The sequence below is a fragment of the Cavenderia fasciculata genome (genome assembly GCF_000203815.1).
Source record: "Cavenderia fasciculata unplaced genomic scaffold Scf_Dfasci-G-o-80e12.f1-5, whole genome shotgun sequence".
Lineage (NCBI taxonomy): Eukaryota > Evosea > Eumycetozoa > Acytosteliales > Cavenderiaceae > Cavenderia > Cavenderia fasciculata.
In genome coordinates this window covers 58561-79114 of record NW_004457735.1, presented here as the reverse complement: position 1 = coordinate 79114, position 20554 = coordinate 58561, and the positions used below count along the sequence as shown (strand labels likewise).

The window sequence follows — 20554 nt, the reverse complement described above, 5'->3', positions numbered from 1 at the left end:
AATAATAATAATAATTTAGATATATATAAATATAGTAATTGTTGTGTTTGTGATTTTCAAAAAGATAATTATTGTGTTTTTAATTTTATTTTAATAATCCCATTGTGTGTGAGTGATGCAAGCACATTGTTTAGCACAGCACTATATCCAGTAATAATCAAAGCTTTAATGAGAGAGAGAAGGATCAATGTCAAAGAACTCAATAGTAGAATCTTCTGATTTATGAGCTTGTACTGCATCAAGACGAGTGATAGTCTTTTTAAAATCTTGGTAAATTCTAAGGTGTACATATTCACCTTCACCTACTTTAACCTTTACAAAATAGTTGATTCCATTTACCAACTGTAAATAAAACAAATTAAATTAAAACTTGAAATCTTGATTGTGATTAATCTATAATGTTCAAATATTCCAACATACTTGTTGTCTAAAAGAGATTGCCCTAAAACAATGATATTGTTGACCAAGTTTTGTTTCTACATGAGTTTTAACCTTTAATACCATGGTCATGATATCTTTATTAGCAGGTTGAACTTTTCCAACTCCTCCAAGACTTGACATTTTTTAATTATTATTATTTATTTGGTTTGGTTGAAAGAATAGAAATAAAAAGAATGATTTATGTTTGATTGGGAAATAACATTTATTTTTTCTTCGACGTATTATAATCACCCCCAGGTTACTTGTAAACACTAATTAAGACCACACCACACTCTTTTTTTCAAAATAATATATTGTATTATTAATATATAAGGGAAAAAATACACAATCTCATCTTTGGAATGGAAAAAGGATAACAACTTGTCCAAACAATTGTAGGATATTAAATGTTGATCTGATTCTAATTCAAATAAGATAGGATTCTTTTTTTTTTAGTTTGTATTAGACCACCATCTAATTTGGTTATTAAATTAGAAATAGAACCCTCAAAAAAGAATGTATGCTTTGGAATCAACCTTGTAATTTGAAGAGAGAGTTTTTGGATAGGATATGACCCTGATTGGTTTGGGTCATATTATTACAAACTATATATATATATATATAAATTAATGTTTTATTATTACTTTTTTAGTTTTTCAACCTGTACCAATAATTCACTAATTTGCGATTTATATAGTTCCTTCATATCTACAATATCCAATTTTAATTCATTGACCATTTCTTCCTTTTCACCCAAGAGCTCCAATACAGTGCCATATCTTTGTTTGATGTCTTTGACCTCATTTTTAGTATTTTTTAATTCCTTTGATTCCAATAATAATTGTTCATTTGATGTTGTTAATTTAATTAGTTCTTCTTCAAGTTTTTCTAAAAAAACAAAAAAAAAGTATTGTTAATTAAAATGATTTTGATTATAAAAATGTTGATCAGATAAATAAATACTCTTTGAATTTTCAAATGATAGACATTTAGAGTTCAACATTGCAATTTCTCTTTCTTTGTGACCAAGTGTCGATTGATAAAATTCAACAGAGAGTGTAGAATGAGGTGAAGATTGTTGTTGTTGTTGTTGTGGTTGTTGTAAAAAATCATTATTACTATTGTTCCTCCTCAATCCATATAATTTGTTTTCATATGAAATACTAGAAGATCCTGTCAATGATGAAGTTCCTCCTCCATTATTATTATTAATATTAGATAAAGAATTTGAGGAAGAAGATCTAATCAAATCATTTTCACGTCTCTCTTTTTCCAATTCCTTTTCTCTTTGTCTTAATTCCTCTGCCTCTTTGAAATCTTTAAATGATTTTTCCAATTTCTCCTCCAATTGTTGAATGGTATTTTCTTTTTGTTTTTGCATTTCTTTCAACTGAATGATTTGATCTTGATGTGAATCCAAAATATTTGATTTTTCCAACAATCTATTCTTTTCATTTTGTAAATCATTTTGTAATATTTTGTTTTGGTTCTTTTCTTTTTTAAAATCTACTTGTAAAATATTGATTTTCGTTGTCTGTGAAAAAGAAAAAAGTTAGAAAACATATTTGCAAAGGAATTATATAATTATTATTTTTAACATTTACCATTTCCTCCAATTCATTAATAGCTTCTTGTTCATTGTGAGATGCAATCTCTGCAGCCAATTTTAATTCTTTTAATTGTTGTTGTGATATTTTTTCCAAAGCGTCCCATGCTTGCTGACGAGCATCATTTGCACTTTGTAAAGATTCTATTTGTTTGATAAGAGGACGGGTCGTATCGGGAATGGATGAACTCAATTGATCTGATCTTTGTTCTGCCTCTCTACATCGTTGATTTAGATGCTGGATGTGTTTATTGAGTTCCTCCTCCTTTCTGGCGTGACGTTCATTGAGACGGTCCATTTCCAGACGAACCTCAGACACTGAGTGTTGAAGTGATTCCTCTTTTCTGGTTTGCTCTTTTTTGTCATTGTTGAATTGCATCTGCATCTCGTCTCTTGTTCGTTGTTTAGTTTCGTCGATGGCTCTAGTGTATCGATCAACTTCCATTTGGTGATGTTTGTTGAGATCAGATATTTCTTTCCATGCCTTGTCTAGAGCCAATTGAAGTTCAGCTGCCTGTTTACTGGCCTTATCAGCTTCTTCAAACTTTTTGTTTGTTACTTGTGTTACATCTTTCATTGTTGAAATAGTATCTTGATACTTTTTGTCAGCCACCTCCAACTCTTTCAATCGATCGACCTTTGATTGAAGTAAATTATCGGTAGTTGAAACTCTGTCGTTGAGTAACCTTAACTGTTCGTCTGATTCTTTAATATGAGTTCTTTGTTTTTTGATTGTCGATTCTAATGCCAACACCTTGTGAGACAATGCTGTACCCTCTTGCATGAGCTGTGAAATTTGGTCATCTTTTTCCTTTAGTGAATTGGTTGTGTTTTCCGATACAGCTTGACCAGACTTTAATGAATCTCTCTCTTTGGAAACAATCTTGAGTCTCTTTTCCACCTCACCAATTCTCCTGCTAAATTCTTCCTTTAGATTTTCAATATCCTCTTTCTTTTGAGCAGTATTTAACCGAGTGATATCACTTATCAATTGATCATTGGTTGTTTCCAACTTTGAAATATGTAAAGATAGATTAGATAGTTGTTTCTCTCTATCACCCAAAACTCTTTCCTTTTCTTGATTAACAATAACCAATGCTGATATTTTACCTTCCAATTCTAATATCTTTAATTTTAATTTATCATTATTATTATCTTGTTGTTGTTGTTGTTGTTGTTGTTGTTGTTGTTGTTGTTGTTGTTGTTGTTGTTGTTGTTCGACAACTGGTTTAGTGTTGGTTGGTTGTTCTTGTAAAGGTATAATTATTGGTTCAATATTATCATTTTTTATAACATCATCATTATTGTATTCAATGATATCATCCTCTTGATCAGTTGATATATTTGTTGGTGGTGTATTTGAAGAGTTTGAAGGTGCTTTTATAGGAGATATATTGTCGACTCGTAATGAATTATCATTGACCAATGATTCAACATTGATACTAGTATTGTTATCAATGATGCTAGTATTCTCTTGATCCACAACCAATAAAGTTTGATCATCACCATTTAATGCTGAATTGTTGACAGTCTCTGTTCTTGCTTGTTGGGGTTGTGTTTGTTCTACCGGTGGTGGTTGGATAGTCGGTAGGACAGGTGGCGATGATTGTGGAATAGTTTTCTTTGTTGGTATTTGACTTGTACCTTTTGTTACTCTAGGTCTAGAAGGTGATGAAGTGTTTGATGAGAATGAATATCCAAAATATGAATTTGTCGTTGTTGTTGTTGGTGATGTTGATAGTGGAACAGGAGGAGAGGAATCTTCTTCATCTCCTTGTTGTTGTTGTTTTAGCTGTTCATCTTGATCTATTATTAGATAGATAATTAATAACAATGCGCATATTAGCAAATATATGATAATAATAATAATAATGATGAGAGTAACCATTTGAATGTACATACCAGGTATACCAATTACTTTATCGATAGACTTTTCAACAGTCTTTAGTGCTTTACCTAGCACCGATATATCAGGTAAACTTAGGTTCCCCCACTTACTCATCTGTTGCTGTTGCTGTTGCTGTTACTTCTTCTATATAGTATATACATATATACAATGAAAAGATAATATCATAATAAATAATGTTGATAATAGAAACCGAATAAATAAAAGAAGCAAAGATAACAATAAAAACAAGAAACCTCCCCCACACAAGATCACATTACATTATTATTGATTTTTGGATGAATCGATTGATTTATTACAATGTTTTTTTGATAATATTATTATGTGTTGGTATGGGTCAGTATCAAGAGGGAATTGATCAAGAATACTCCTTTCTTTAGTTTGGTCCAAAAAATAAATATATATAGAAAAAAAAAAAAACAAATAAAAGCTAGCTGTAGTAAGAAAACTTTCTGTTATATATAATAATAATAGATTTAGTCAAAAGTAATTGGTACATCTCTCTTTGAACCATTGAGAGTGGCAGTAATCTTTGGATGAGACAAGGCAAATTGTTTAAACTCGTTAAAGGAAAGTTTACCGTCACCATTGACATCTAAAGATGAAAAGGCACCTTCAGCAAAGATTTGGGCCATATCCTCTGAAAAGTTTTGAAGATCTTCTGGGTTGAGATCTTCATTGGTTTGGTAAGATAGTGCCTTGAATCCAGAGATCCATGCTTGCTTAAACATTAATGATAATTCACTCTTTGAAATATATCCATTACCATCCAAATCGTATGCCTTGAATGAAACTATAGGTAGTAAAATAAAGAGATGTGCGTTAATTAACAAACAACATAAAAGTTATGATTTGATTTTTAAATTAAACATACGTTCAAGTTTTTCGTCGATTGAACCCTTGCAAAGCATAGAGAGACCACCTACAAACTCTTGAAGATCTACAGTGTTGTCCTTGTTGATATCTAAAAGATCAAATAGACGATCTGGGAATGGAGTATTGTCGAGATTCTTGAGACCGGCTTGTTCTAATTTGTTTAAACCTTGTTTGAATTGATCTCTGTTTAATGGCTTTTTGCCACCATCACTTAATTCGGTAAAGACTTCATATAATTTTCTAACTTCCACCTTGTCAACTTTGGGGTGTAGATAAATGTGAGGAGGAGGAGAAAATTTAGAGTTAATTGATCGTGATGATGAAGGAGGGTTGTATTTGATCTCTACATACAGTTGGTGTTCTCTTGTAATTTTTTGATGGTATCAGGATCCATCTCTATAAAAAATATAAAATGATAGGTTAGTTATCTCTTCTTTTTGATGTTGAGGTGACAAGGTCATGTGATAGACCATCCAATAATAACATTATCACTATCACTATCATAGGATGACATACTGAATTTCTTATCAGACTTTTTGCTAGTCGATGATGAAGACGTAGCCTTTCCTTGTTTATTTCCCATTGTTGTTGTATCTCTAGTAGTAGTAGTAGTAGTAGTAGTAAGATTAATTAGATAGGTATTATAAATATAAATAATTTAATTTTAAAGAGGCTCACAGTGAAGATTGATTCACACCCAAAAAAGATTTTAAAGTTTTTTGAAATAAAAAAAAACATGTTGGGGGGTTTGTGACAACACACAAGATCGACACAACTGTGTGTGCAATCGATAGTGAACGAATGGACAGACACACCGATTCCCATCGACTTGCAAAATGACATTATAGTTTGGTAGACTCTACGTCTCAAAATGGAGTGTCTTTCATTGATTGTGAGTTATTTATTATTTATTATTTATTATTACTAATTATTATTTATAGTTTTTTAAAAGATTATTAACTTATTATCTATAAACCATGATCATACCTTCTCTACCATCAGTAGAACAATCTTGATATTTATATCCTTGATTGGTTATAAATTCTTTTACCTTGTTTGGTAGACGTGCTTGGTTTGTATGATGTCCTGTTCCAACAATGATATAGAGTGGACTGGATACACCTAAATAGTTTTCTAATATTTCTATTGCCTCTCTTACATGTAGGCCGTGCAAATCGATCATATCATTTCCATGTCCTACATTTCTTTGTTTAAAGATCTCTTGTTTGGCCTTTTCATGTAGTTCTCTCATGAGACGATTGTGGTCGTGTCCTTGATGAGAGAGTTGACGAGCCGTAGAATGATCACCATTATTAAATGCCATTGCTGCCAAACTAAACAAACGATTTCTTTCTCGAGCATGTTTGATAGCTTCATCACGATGAAGAATGTATAGTGAGCTGACATACTCACCGGTATCGCTCCAAACAAAACTTTTACCAAATGCAACATTTTCTTGAACCTTTATATTGCTTAATGGTGCATCACCATAATAATTGCGATCATCATCGGCCACACTAGATGTTGATTTAGTTGAAATGTTTTGTGGAGAGCTTACTCCATAACGACTCTTTAGTGAATCCTTTGTCTTTTCGAAATCATTTTCATTGCATTCCAACTCCTTTATGATTGTATCCAATTGTATATTTTTAAACATATTCTCCAATTGACCAATCTTTATCTTGTAATTCATATCAATCGAATCAACAGATGTCGAGTGGTTATAGTTATTATTATTATTATTATTATAGTTATTACGATTCTTTCTTTGATGACCTCCCATAGATAAAGTTGGGAATTGATCTGTTTGTTGAATTGTTTTTCTTTGTTGATTCTGATTCTGATTATTATTATTATTATTATTATTATTAGTATTTTCGGTTGTAATTTGTGTTAAAGATTCTTGTTGACTATTATTATTATTCTGATTAGTATTTTGATTATTATTATTATTTTGATTATTAAATGATTTCTTTGTATTCTTATTTGAAGTTCCACTACCACCACCACCACCAAGTGTAGGAAAGTTCTTTTCAAAGTTTGATGATAGCTGTTTGGCAGTAGACTCTGCAGTTCCATTGTAGGTGTTTCCAATGGTTGCATTTTTATCTGCCTGTGTCATTGTATAGGTATGTACAGTTTGATCGATTTGATGTGAAAATATACAATCTCTTTTACAACATGTTCCTCTTAACCAATATTTACATAAAACGGTTTCACGAGAATGTTTGAATGGACAACCTTTTACAAAACACTGTCCATTGAGAAAGTACTTACAAACAGTAGTAACCTTTGGTTTTACAGAGTCATCGTGTATGAAACGACAGTTTTCATTGACACAAGCACCCTCCATAAAGAATCTACATGCCACTGGTATTGGAATAAACTTCTTTTGAAATATTTGTGTATCCAATTCTGTTGATTGTCCAACTACTAATTCATTATTATTATTATTATTATTATTATTGTAATTATTATTATTATCATAATTATTGTTGTTATTTTGATTATTAGGAAATTGTTCATTTATCATATGTCCTGGTTGAACATCTTCAGCATAGTCATCAGACTGTAAAAGTTTATAAAGTGTTCTTAACAAATCATAATAGTTTGCTTCTAGTTCCTTTGCAATGTGTTCTCTACCGATGGTTGGAAAGATCATCTCCAACATATCATATGGTGATTGTACTGCTGCCTCTTCATCTTCCATTTTTACTGTTAATTAATTTTATATCTATCTATCTCTATCTGTTCTATATCTATCTATCTATCCGTTTGAAATATGTCTGATTTTTTAGGTGAACTAACCTTTTCTGGTTTTTTTTTAATTTTTTTTTTAAAAAAAAACAAATAATTTAATTCTTTTATTATTATGATGTGATCATTAATCATATTGAATGTTGTGAAAAGAGATATATATATATATGTTCTCCACAAAGTTTATAATTTATAAATACTTTAGCAAAACCTTGAAAAACGATCGATCTGGCGAGCTTTTGAGACCGCCCAACCAAAGATTTTTATGCAAGTTGAGGTCGGGATGGAGCCAACTTTTTTTTTCTTGATTTTTTTTTTTGGTCATAAACTACTTTTTCCAAAACATCATATTCTTATTATTATTAGTATTGTTGGGTTTTATTTATTTTTAGGATATTCTATCTATCTATATCTATCTATATCTATTTATCTTTTATTATTATTATTAAAAATATCAAAAGTTCCAATCATCACTATCATCCATCACTGTCATTCTGATTGGTCACCACCGTGAAAAGAGAAAGCAGCTGCTCACTCGCGAGTAAGTTTCACACGCTCATCATCATAACCACCCACCATCATTACCACCACCACCACCACCACCACACATCTCTCTCTCTTACAAACAGCCATACACAAACTAAACTATTGGCTTTGAGGAGGAGAAGGAGGTTGCAGTTGGTTGCTGCTGATATCAGGTGACACATCTTGAGAGCAAAAAAAAAAAAGAATCAAAAAACCCAATTTCAAATAGTCGTTGCTTGCTTGTGCATGTATTAATTCCTTCTCTTCCTTCTTCTCCTTCTCCTCCTCCTTTCTCATGTTATTATAGCTAGCTGCACTCTAGAATCATCATGATAGCCGCAGCCGATGAGATAATAACAACAACAACAACAACAACAACCAATATAATAACAGCAGAAGAAGAAGAAGAAGAAGAAGAAGAACAAGAAGAAGTAACAATAACATCAGTAGAAGAACCATTAAGCACTGTAGGCACATCAACAACAATTGCATCAACTGCAGCAACAAATACATCAGATATCAATAGAGACGAGTCGTTATTGAACCAACAAGAGGAAGAAGCACAACAATCTTCGCCACGTACAACCTTGGCCCAAGACGATAGCACCACCACCACCACCACCACCACATTAACTAGACCATCGACCACAACCACAACCACAACCACCACAACCAATTTACGTTTATCAGTATCATCAACATCGTCATCTGATGCTTCAGCAGTGCTAAAGAAGAACCAGCAACAACAACAACAACAACAACCTCTACCAATTATTGATCATCCACTTTTGATCAAAGAATCTTCAATATCATCACTGGCTTCATCTAGTGCTACTATTCCAACGACGACGACGACGACGACAACAACAACAATAACATTAGAAGGAGAAAGATTATTGTGTAGAAAACATAGATTGGCATTTATTCAAACTCAATTGGGTGGAGGTATTCCAAACGACATGTCATTGGAACAACTTTTAAACGAAGAAAATACTGATAGTGGTATGGGATATAAGCATCCTGGACCACAAGGATTCCTTTTCTACACTGATGCAAATCATGAAGAACAACAACAACAACAACTACCTTTATTCAAGATACCTACAACCAATCAGCCATCATCAACAACAACATCTTCACACATTAAATCATCAAGCAAGACATCATCTGGTAATCTAAAAACAAGCACATCAGTGGCAAATATAACACCTAGAGGAGGTAGTGGTGGCGGATTGCCATCCTCTTCATCGACACTCAAAGAAGATACCAAACGAAAGAGTCTTAGAATGAGTAGAATGCAAAAGAATGAAGAAGATAGAAGAAAACGAAAGGAACAAAAGAGAGCTCGTGCACGAGAAAAGCCAATCTATGTCTCAAATGTTGACGAGTTGCCACCAGAATGCATAAAGATGATTAGAAAGAGTAGAATTCCCGATGAAAAGATAAGAGAACATTTTGAAATACTCTTGCCCATCCTCAGATTTAGAACTGGTTTTAATTTGAAATCTACAAACCCAACACCAAAACCAAAGCCAACTTCTAACTTGGCAGAGGTACAACCCTCACCCATTTCACCAGAAGTTGCAACCTCTACAACAACAACTACAACTACAACGACAACTCAAGGATTAGAACAAAATGGTCATCGTAAATCATTGAGTGGTGGAAGAGGAGGTTCATTATCATATAATCTTGGACAAAATAATGATCTTCAAGAGGATTCAGATGGAGACGGATCTCGTTTGGAACAATCAATTGTACCCAAGGGAACAACAGATCTTTTTGAAAAGGGAGATGTAAAGAAATTGTACAAGAATCTCAAACAAATAGGCAGTGGTGGCTTTGGTAGTGTATATTTGGCAAAGTCTACGGTGGACAAGTGCGAGATTGCCATTAAAAAGATTGCACATGCAACACCAAAGGCACAGAGAACCAATCTCAATGAAATAGGATATTTACATTATTGCAATCATCCAAACATTGTTCGTTATCTTCGTAGTCATCTCGTTGATGACCAAGTATGGATTGCAATGGAGTATATGCAAGGAGGCACATTGACAGAGGCTTGTTCCAATCATTCATTCAATGAAAGTTGTATAGCTTATGTTGCCAAGGGAATGTTGGAAGGACTCATCTATCTTCACGAAAACGATTTGGTTCATCGTGACATTAAATCGGGCAACATTATGATGACAATTGACGGTAAAATTAAAATAGTAGACTTTGGTCTGTGCGTAGATACCACTCAACGCAGATTGACTCATATGGCAGGTTCTCCTTTTTGGATGTCTCCTGAAATGATCAGAGGTGAAGGCTATAGTTGTCCTGTAAGTTAGATAGATAGATAGATAGATAGATAGATAGATAGATAGATAGATAGATAGATAGATAGATAGATAGATAGATAGATAGATAGATAGATAGATAGATATCAATTCATTATTATTATTATTATTAACCAATCAATCTTTATAATTTATTTTTAGTCTGATATATGGAGTTTTGCAATTTGTTTATTAGAGTTGGCAAATGGTGAACCACCTAATCGTAAATCATCCTTAAACGCAATGTTTACAATCGCAACTCAAGGTTGTTCTGGATTGGATAGACCAGAAAAATGGTCAGAAGGTTTTAGAAACTTTTTATCTTTATGTTTGGAGGTTGAGCCTTCCAAGAGATCAACTGCTCAACAATTATTATCTGTATGTCTATAAAACATAAATAATATGAATTTATCAATTTATTAATTTACATTTTTTTATTTAACTTTTTTAAGCATCCTTGGCTAGCAATATCAGAGAACCCAGAAACAATGAAAAAGATCTTAGCGCAAATCTTTATAGCAAATGTGATGAATCATTTGGTAAGTATATTGCAGCATACGACATTAGTTTATATATATATATATTTACTATTCTTTTTTTTTTTTGTCCTTTTAGGATCCAATCTAAAGCATCGAATAATATTAGAAAAGAAAGAATAAATAGTTCTATTTATTTCCCAAACCAACAAACACCACCCAATCAAATAATAACAAGACAACTAAAACCATTAATAACAAAAATAACAAAACACGGGATACACGTCAACAACAATATATATATATATACTAACAACCCACTATCATTAAAACCCATGTCATAATTGTAACTAGTTCAATATTTGTATCATTATTAAAAATTTATATTATCTACTACCCTTAATCCCCTCCCAAATCAATAAAGAAAAGAAGGTGTTTGTCTGTCTAACAAATCTTGTCTCTTTCTTTCTTTTACTTGAAGGAATATCCTCTGGAACCTAAACAGTTTCGGTAAAAAAAAAAAGGAGGGAATTTGGTGTTGATTGAAATTAATGATTATTTTTGATTCAAGTCTTAATATTTATTGTCACAATAAATAAATAATAAATAAATAATGGAAGAAATTAAACAACAACAACAGCAGCAACAACAGCAACAAACTAGTACAGACCTTTCAAATCAATACAGTAAAGGATTACTAAGTGACAAAGTAATATTGGAGCACATGAAAAGAGGATCAGTAATCATATCACCATTTCAAAGAGAATTCTTATCTTCTTGTAGTTATGATGTTACTCTTGGTCCATTTTTTTTCCGTGAACAAGATTCCAAGAGCTTAAGTATGTATTTTAAGAAACATGTACCAAACAAACTATAGTTAACTTACTCCTCTACCTTGTGTGCCTTCTCATCCCTCTATAGCCATTTATAATCCTTATTCTGAAGGCATGGTAAAAAAGATATGGGGTAGCTATCAAACGGCAGAAAAGTATTCAGAGTGGCTTAAATCATCAAATGGAATGACACTTGACAATGTTCATCTAGACGATATGATCATTTGGGTTCGTGCTGGTGAGTCCATTCTAGCACATACCAATGAGTTTATTGGTGGAGCTTTAACTGGTTTGTAAAAAAAAGAAAAAGAAAAAAAGTATTCTATTTATTTATATTGTTATTATTATTATTATTGTTAACTACTACTACTTACTACTCTACTAGTAAATTCAATGATGCATTGCCGTAGTAGTTTGGGTCGAAATTTTATAGAAGTTTGTAAATGTGCAAGTTTGGGAGAGATTGGTTATCATTCACGTTGGACGATGGAGATTACCAACAACTCTGTACATCATACTATTCCACTAATCGTTGGACGTAGAATTGCACAGATTGTATTCTTTGATACCGATGGTACGATAAAGGAAACATCATATGAAGGAAAGTATCAACAAGGTTACAATGGTGATATCAATCAATTAAAAGATAAATGGCATCCAAATGACATGCTACCAAAGATGTTTAACGATAAAGAGATTAAAAATAGATCACTTTCCACATTTTCAATGGATCAATACTCTAATATTAATCGTAAATAATAATAATAATTATAAATAAATAAATACTGCTTGTCCGACTATTTGCGAATCCATCATCATCATCCGTCTGAATTTGTCCATTCATTGCATCATCTTTGATCTTCATTGCCCCAATTTTTTTTGAATTTAAATTTTTAATGAAATTTATGTGAGGAGACCCTTTTTTAGTACCCATTCATCCATCAATCTTTCAACTACAATTAAAAGAGAGAGAGAGAGAGAGAGAGAGAGAGAGAGAGAAAAAGAGAAGGAAAGAGAATGTCAACACCATCAACCAGAAGAAGTGCACCTTCCTCTTCTTCCTCATCTAAACAAGAAGATGGTGAACCAGTTAAAAAGGTTGTATATGTAGATGATCCACCACAACCATCTAGATGGTTTACAATAGAATATTTAATATATGCCATCGTTGTAGTTGTCGGCTATTTTGCTGTCATTCAGATGATGCTCAGACGTGGTCAAGAATACAACAGTGGCTCAAAAACAAACTATGGTATTGTACCAGGTTGGTTCTTGGATCGAAAGCAAGATCTTTCTGACTTTCAGTACAGAGTATGGAGAGAAAACTTTCCTCTCTTGTCAATCGGTTTGGCTATATTTGTATTAATTAGTAATCTTGTAAAGTCTCTTTATCCTGTATGTATAAACACTTTAAAGTTGGACAAAATTGATCATCGTATTCATTATCTTTTATTTCTCTCTCTCTCTCTTCCCATCTCTAGAATGTAGTATCAAAACGTATTTTATTCTATAACTTGGTATCGATTGGATTCTTAATATTTGTACATGGTGCATGTTCAATCATTGTTATTCTTATTGCAGTGGCCAACTTTTCGATTAGTCGTATCCTAGACAAATCAAAATGGACGATTGCCGTTACTTGGATATTTAATATCATCATTCTATGGACCTCATATTTATATTCAGGTTATAGTTTCCAATCCTTGTATGTTTTGGGTGATTGGGGTCCAATATTAGTAAGTTAAAAAAGATAGTAGCTTTGATTAATCAAATATACATAAAAAAACTAAACTATTTTATTTTATTTATTTTTTTAGGATAATCATTATAGAGGATTTTTAGGATGGGAGACTTATTATAAAGTATCATTCCTTAGATTCATTAGTTATAATTGCGATTATTATTGGATGAGATCAAAGAGACCAATTCCAGATCTCAAAGGAAAGAGTACATACATTGTCATCACAGAGAAGCATCAACCAACCGAACACTATACATTTTCACATTTCTTTGCCTATATCTTTTACATCCCATTGTACATTGCTGGACCAATATGCAGTTTCAACGCTTGGATTGCACAAGTTTATCAGCCACAAAAGACCTACACTTTGAAATACATTGTTGGACAGAGCATCAAGATTCTCATCGTCTTTTTGGGATTGGAGATTTTCTTGCACTTTAGCTACTATTACTCGTTTGACTCTAGCGATGTTTGGAAGAGCTTTAGTGGTGAGGAAGTTGCATTGACTGGTTACTTGGTACTCAACTTTATGTATGTCAAATTTTTAATCATTTGGCGTGTATTTAGATTGTTTGCTCTTTACGATGGTATAGACACACCAGAGAATATGAACCGTTGTGTCAATAACAACTACACATTTACAGGTTTTTGGAGAAGTTGGCATGGATCTTTCAACAAGTGGACAATGAGATATCTCTATATCCCACTTGGTGGCAACAAGACAAAGCATCTAAGTATTTGGTTGATATTCTTCTTTATTGGATTGTGGCACGATTTATGGTGGTCGTGGGTTGCTTGGGCACTCCTCAATTGCGTCTTCTTTACCATCGAAATCGGTATTATGTTTTATTTCTACCATCCAGCTCGTCTCCCACTTCGTAAAAAGTGGTATTGGAGATACATCGTTGCTCTCTCTGGTACCGCCAACGTTTTCTTGTTAATGGTGGCCAATCTTGCCATTCTTCACGGATTTGAAAATAGTATTCTATTTATTAGATTGGCTTTCTTTAATGAGGGTGGTCTTCAAGCATTCTTACTTTCCTATATATGGTTGTTTGCTGGTATCATGTTTATGATGGAGATTAGAGAACAAGAAAAAAGATCAAAAGAAACAAAACCATTCTAAAAAATAAAATTAAACATTAAATTAATCAATGTACTAGATAATTTATTGGTGAATATCTAATTTTGGAGTTATTGATAATTCTTGTCTGATATATCTAGAGAGATCAATTTGTTGTTGTGCGCCACTCTCTGTTGATGAACTTAATGGTGGTGATTTCTGAGATGTCTGTTGTTGTTGTTGCTGTTGTTGAGGTTTTAATTTTGTTGTAAAGAGATGACAATAATAATTGGCTAGAGGGAGTTTGGGATTGATTGACAAGCAAATGTTGGACAATGATGCCAACGAGGCATTCAGTTCATTCTCTAGTTGTTTTGATGGTTTCTTGTCCTGTGAATTGATCAACACAATAATACTCTTGAACAAAAGGATGACTGGGTGTTGTTGGTTTTGTTGATGTTTTTGGGATTGGAGATACTCTTCCAAAGTCTTGGATGCTACAGTTGTTTGTTTGGTCAATATCAAATATCGAACGATTCTGCAAACCAAAATTAAATATTGGTTTTGGTTATCTTGGCTACTGTATTTGTTGTTATTCGATTCCTTGATTTGTTGTTGAATAATACTCAATGCTCTGTTTAAACAATGATATGATGCTTCATAGTATTTTAATTCTTCATAAATGTATGATAGTTCCTAAAAGAAATAATAGTTAGAAATAATTTTTTGTTTTTGTTTCTCTATTGTTTAAATTTACTTGATAAGAAATAAGATTTAGAGGATTTGATTGTAAAGATTTCTTATAATTTGCAATTGATGATAAAGGATCTTTTTGAACCAATAGATCGAATCTACCAAGTTGTCGTTGCAATTGTGAAGTGAGTATGGGGTCATCTTTATGGGTTGACATTAACTTGGAGTGATGATTGTTGAATAGTTCTTGATTGGAATTATAAATGTAGATATCACCGAGTCCAAAGTCTAAAAGGAACATTTCTTCGGCTGTAAAGATATAGGACTGTTCAGATGCGAGCTTTCTGACCAGTTGATTCAAAATGAGGGCATTTTCAAAAGACTCTTGGTCAGATTTATGTAGTGCACGGATATAGTACAATGTGGACAGTTGTTTCCAAGGACCGAGGTAGTTGGGGTTGATATGAATGATCTTCTTGGTAGTGTTGATGGAATTGTCAATATTTTCAGAGTAGGGTTGTGAAATTTCAAAGAGGAAGGTTTTGGATAGTTGTTCCAACAGCTGGATGTGTTCGACTTGGTATTTGACAAGATTGCCATTGTTGATATTCTCGAGCGATTGTTGTTGGATTTCTATTTGTTGGTACAATATTTGACGAATATTTGATAATGTAACATCCTTTGAAGAGTAGGTGTTGAGGAACTGGGCCAACCAAGTCCATGTTGAGATTTCGTTGGGGAAGCAATGGCATGCCTTTAAGAGGACAGTTCTAGCCTTTTCAAACTTTTGTTCGAGTATTGCGCATCTGGCAAGGATCAAGAGACCTTGTAGGGTTGGATGAAGAGTTTGGTTGTGTAGCCTTTTGATGGTATCCGTTGCTTTTCTGTATTCTTCCGACAAGATATAGATCGAGGCCAAAAGATGATAGGCATTTTCTAAATTGGGATCCGATTCGATAACCTTTTCAATGATTTGTTCACATTGTTTTAAACGATTTGTTTTAAAACAAATAGTGGCCATTGTCAATAATAATTGAACTTTACGTAGTTTGCATGCACCATCGTCATTGATAATGTCTGGCTTGATGGCAGCGACCGACTGTTTTAGATATTCAATGGCTTTGTCACTGTTTCCGAGATGATGGTTGGCCAAGCCTACAATTTCCAAAATGTGACTTGAAGACAAAGATTTCTCCTTTGTAGCTCCAATGTATGGCTCCAATGTTACTAGACTTTGCTGGTAAGATTCAAGTTTGCATTGGACCCTAGCAATATTTATCAAAATAAACTTTTTAATTGGTTCAGATATTGATAATGAGGGGTCATCCTCTGCTCCTCCTTGTCTGTAGCTAATGATTTCATTATCCGACAATGACAATGAATCAAGAGTAATAATATCATTGCTTTGGAGATTAAGCTTTTTATCTTTTTCTTTGCCCATCACCTCTAGAGATCTAGTGAAATGGTGTAGTGCCCTGTCGTATTGGGCCAGTTGTTCATAAACCAGTCCAAGATGGTTATGTGCATCGGCAGAATCATATTGTTGTACATATTTTGATAATAACAATTCTGCACGATCAATGTTACCATTATAATAACAAAGAATACCATTACTTAATAATCCTTCACCCTAAATGAAAAAAATTATTGTTAATATTAAAATTTTTTTAGGTCTATTGTTTTTGTTTTTTTTTTTACATACAGAGGGATCAGATTCCAAGGCAATTTCAATATGGGAATATTCAGAATAAGATTGACTAGAATCATTCTTTAGTTCATGAATCAAAGCTTGAATGGACCATGAAGAAATAAAAGTGGCATCATTGGATTTGCTGATAAACAATGATGAGTTGGATAGGTCAATCTTGTTATTTTGCAAATACAACATTGCAAGGTTATTGTAGGGGTTTGATTTACTTGGATCGATTTGAATTGATCTGATAAATGCATGTTGACTTTGCATTGGATATTTATCAATGAGAATGACACCCAATAAATTCCAGTATCTTGCTTGTCTTGGTGAATGGTTAATTGCTTGGGTAATACACTTTACCGATGATTTAAATAACGTGTCTAATCGTTGTAAAAGAATTTCCTTTTCTTTTTCCTTTTGTTCTTGATTGTATTTGTTGGAGAGTCTAATGTATTGATAATAATTTGACAATGACAAATCATAGAGCGAGTTAAAGTTGAGTGGTTGAATTTCGATACATCTAAGGTAAGACTTTGTGGCTTGTTCCAACTTGCCAATGTAATCTATATCACCTCCATCCTCTCTTGAGCTAGGTGCCAAATAGTGATAGTGACTTGATATATCACCATACAATTTCCAAACACTCTCAAAGTCTCCTTGTTTTGAGTCGATGGCTTTAAGACAACTTTCCTCTGCCAATGTCAAATAAAGATAAGCGAGTCTTTGGTAATTGGATTTGAGATGGTCAGTTGCCAATTGAAAGTAACAATCAGCCTTTCCTTTGAAAGAAGGTAAATGGTTTGGTAGAGAGGCAAGTACCAAATCAAACTCGATGATGGCTTCTTTGTATTCTCCAAGTGTCATGTTGAGAGAGGCAATTTGATAGTTGAGATCTGGAGCCGTTGCATTGGATGAAACAAGGAGTTCTTCAGCTCTCTTGAGAGCTTTTAGTGATGCAATATACTTGATTTGACGTCTATAGCATTCACCAATACCTCTCCAATATTGCTCATTATCTGGGTTTCCTTTGAGTGCCATCAAAAAGTTTGAACAAGAGTTGTCCAACTGTCCAATGTCCATTTGATAGAGACCAAGTCTATAAAATGCCCACGAACATTTTGCAATGTTGATATTTAGTTGTTTTCTACTCTCCAAGCAACGTGCAGTAATATCTTGGTAGAGTGACGACGCCAATGTATATTGTTCATTTGCAATATAAATACTTGATAGTTGTATACCAGCGTCATAGTTGAGAATATCGAGTGAGAGGGCTTTTTGGAAACATTTTTTTGATCTTTCCATATCTTTTTTATCCTTGTACAATAGACCTAGATTCGAAAAGGTCAATGCATAGGATGGATTTTTCTGTGCACTCTTTAACATTTCTTGGACGGCTTGATCATTTTCACCGACCAAACGATAATATAATCCTAACAAAAAATGATTAAGATATCCATCATCGTTTTGTAATAGTGTGACAATTTGGTCTTTGGTATCTTGATCGATTTTGACAGTGTCATGTTGTTGTAGTTTAATCCAAATGACCATTGATTTTGAAAGGTTTTGAACCTGTTTGTTGTTTGTTGATGATGATGATTCCAGTTCGATTATTTTTTGGAATAGTCCAAGTGATTGATCAAACTTTTGATGATCAAAATATAATTTTGCCAATGTAAAGAGTGTTTGAGTGTCGTTTGGATGTTTTTTTAGAACTTGTTCAAGAACCAATACAGCATTTTCCGTTTCATAGGTAATCAATAATGATTCGGCGAGGTAGAGATGAAGATCAATGTTGTATCGATCATAGAATTTTCCATTTTCCTTTTCCTTGGCAGAACAAGAGTCTAATCCCTTTCTGACAACATCTTTGAGACGATCGTGATTCTTTTGTTCAAGATATATTTTACCAAGAGCAACGTTTCCAAGTATTGAATTGGGTGTCTGCGCCAAACCCATTTCCAACATGGATCTAGTATTTTCTGATTGATCGTATTGATGGAATACTTGGTAGTAGCCCAAACCAATCCAACCCAATCCTCTGTCTGGGTGCATTCTAGTCAACAATTGAGAAATTCCCAAAATACTAGTATCAGTGGATGCTTTGCCGTTTTCCTCTAAAAGCAATATCATTGTTTCTAGTGGAAAGAATGGATAGAGAAGTAATCTATTCATTTTAACGCATTCCTGGTATATTATACTTTTTAATTCCTCTCTTTTTTGATCCGCTTCCAAAGAATCACCAACAACAGAAAATCTCTTTTGCATATAATATTCGATATAGTTTTGGTAAACCTTTTCAACTTGTTTAATTTCAATCAATGATAATAAATCTTCAGATTCTATAATTTCTTTGTAAATTTTAATCTAAATTAAAAATAAAAGAAATAAAAAGAGTAAGATAACCTTGTTAACAAGTTGTCTATTTTGTTTGACATACATTATAAGAATCTAAAACCTTTGAATAGGCATTTCTTTCAATTAATATTTTATCTTGAGCTTGTTGAGGTGTATGTGTTGGTGCACCGATGACTTTTGCCTTGGCTGGATTAAGAATTGGAATATTCTTTTCCTTCATTCCATTCTCGAATAAAAGCTTTACTTGTTGTTGTTTTTGTTGATAAACAAGTGACTCTAACTTTATCAATATCTTTAATCTTTCACTATTGATAGAGGAGGAGGAGGAGGAGGAGGAGGAGGTGGTGGTGGTGGTGGTCGTGACTGCATCAGTTTCGAGTGATTGTTGTTGTTGTTGTTGAATAGAAGCCAACATATCAAACAACATTTCTATAGGTTCTTTGAATTGTTGATTAGCAATATGATGATCAACCATTTTAGATTGAAGTTCTCTTTTTTTGATTGCATCTGTAGTGTGAGGTATCAATTCCTTGATTACTTTGATATATTTTTCACCTTCACCGCTCTTTTGATATAAATCCATTAATCCCTAAAATAGTTGAAAGCATAATGAATGATTAGTTTGTTGAAAATTCTCTAGATAAAGTTTGTAGTAGTTGTATTTGTTTGTTATAGTTGTTATAGTTGTTGTTGTTAACATACTCTCAATGGAAAAGGAGAAGAAGGAGTAATAGATTGAGCATTTTTATAAGCATCTTCACTGTCTTTGAATTTGTTGAGATTAAAGTTACAAAGACCTATAAAGAGATGAAGATTAAAGTTCATATTGTGAAAGTCTAATCCATCTGTACAAATCTCTAATGCTTTCTTATAGTCCTTTTTATCGATTGCATCTCTTGCTTGCTTTATTATTATCTTTACATCCATCGTCGTCTTGTCGTCGTTGATGAATGATGGAATATCGAAATGCGCATTGAAGATCACACAAGTGTGAGAAAAGTTTAAAAAAATGGAGTCTCTATGAATTCAAAAATAATTATAATAACAAAAACATTTAAACACACAAACCACTACCACTAAAGTAAAGTAAACACAAAGCTCTGTATTTTTTTGTTAACAAACAATTTAATAATAATATTCCAACTTTGTATAAAAAGGTCGATATATGAATATAAACTTTAAACAGGCATATATATAGATAATAGATAGATAGGTAGATAAAACATAGATAAATAGAATACTCATATATATATATATATATATAAATAAGAGGAGAGAAAGGAGGA

The 20554-nt window shown here is 32.8% G+C and overlaps 8 protein-coding genes across 8 annotated transcripts; 3 read left to right on the top strand and 5 right to left on the bottom strand.

Moving 5' to 3' along the window:
* Nucleotides 1–165: 165 nt before the first annotated feature.
* cpiC (cystatin A3) lies at nucleotides 166–561 on the bottom strand (the record flags this gene model as incomplete). Its single annotated transcript, XM_004360509.1, has 2 exons — nucleotides 166–342; nucleotides 421–561. 2 exons carry the CDS (start codon nucleotides 559–561, stop codon nucleotides 166–168), a joined length of 318 nt encoding a protein of 105 aa, XP_004360566.1.
* A 210-nt stretch (nucleotides 562–771) lies between these two features.
* On the bottom strand, nucleotides 772–4100 carry DFA_04844 (TMF1-like protein; the record flags this gene model as incomplete). Its single annotated transcript, XM_004360508.1, has 6 exons — nucleotides 772–841; nucleotides 1065–1308; nucleotides 1384–1954; nucleotides 2025–3832; nucleotides 3929–3982; nucleotides 4082–4100. The coding sequence occupies 6 exons, from the start codon at nucleotides 4098–4100 to the stop codon at nucleotides 772–774; spliced, it is 2766 nt and encodes a 921-aa protein (XP_004360565.1).
* A 308-nt stretch (nucleotides 4101–4408) lies between these two features.
* On the bottom strand, nucleotides 4409–5391 carry DFA_04843 (calcium-binding protein; the record flags this gene model as incomplete). The annotated part of the gene is made up of 4 exons (XM_004360507.1): nucleotides 4409–4725; nucleotides 4807–5034; nucleotides 5160–5204; nucleotides 5301–5391. 4 exons carry the CDS (start codon nucleotides 5389–5391, stop codon nucleotides 4409–4411), a joined length of 681 nt encoding a protein of 226 aa, XP_004360564.1.
* A 381-nt stretch (nucleotides 5392–5772) lies between these two features.
* On the bottom strand, nucleotides 5773–7518 carry DFA_04842 (small MutS related family protein; the record flags this gene model as incomplete). The annotated part of the gene is made up of 1 exon (XM_004360506.1): nucleotides 5773–7518. The coding sequence occupies one exon, from the start codon at nucleotides 7516–7518 to the stop codon at nucleotides 5773–5775; it is 1746 nt and encodes a 581-aa protein (XP_004360563.1).
* Nucleotides 7519–8419: 901 nt separating this feature from the next.
* Nucleotides 8420–11391, top strand: mkcC (putative protein serine/threonine kinase; the record flags this gene model as incomplete). Its single annotated transcript, XM_004360505.1, has 4 exons — nucleotides 8420–10417; nucleotides 10577–10796; nucleotides 10867–10953; nucleotides 11372–11391. 4 exons carry the CDS (start codon nucleotides 8420–8422, stop codon nucleotides 11389–11391), a joined length of 2325 nt encoding a protein of 774 aa, XP_004360562.1.
* Nucleotides 11392–11503: 112 nt separating this feature from the next.
* Nucleotides 11504–12482, top strand: DFA_04840 (dCTP deaminase; the record flags this gene model as incomplete). The annotated part of the gene is made up of 3 exons (XM_004360504.1): nucleotides 11504–11729; nucleotides 11812–12012; nucleotides 12109–12482. The coding sequence occupies 3 exons, from the start codon at nucleotides 11504–11506 to the stop codon at nucleotides 12480–12482; spliced, it is 801 nt and encodes a 266-aa protein (XP_004360561.1).
* Nucleotides 12483–12740: 258 nt separating this feature from the next.
* DFA_04839 (membrane bound O-acyl transferase family protein) lies at nucleotides 12741–14590 on the top strand (the record flags this gene model as incomplete). Its single annotated transcript, XM_004360503.1, has 3 exons — nucleotides 12741–13118; nucleotides 13205–13459; nucleotides 13541–14590. 3 exons carry the CDS (start codon nucleotides 12741–12743, stop codon nucleotides 14588–14590), a joined length of 1683 nt encoding a protein of 560 aa, XP_004360560.1.
* A 295-nt stretch (nucleotides 14591–14885) lies between these two features.
* DFA_04838 (tetratricopeptide-like helical domain-containing protein) lies at nucleotides 14886–20513 on the bottom strand (the record flags this gene model as incomplete). The annotated part of the gene is made up of 8 exons (XM_004360502.1): nucleotides 14886–14917; nucleotides 14944–15223; nucleotides 15285–16674; nucleotides 16786–16850; nucleotides 16923–19277; nucleotides 19351–19857; nucleotides 19971–20286; nucleotides 20446–20513. 8 exons carry the CDS (start codon nucleotides 20511–20513, stop codon nucleotides 14886–14888), a joined length of 5013 nt encoding a protein of 1670 aa, XP_004360559.1.
* Nucleotides 20514–20554: the final 41 nt, after the last annotated feature.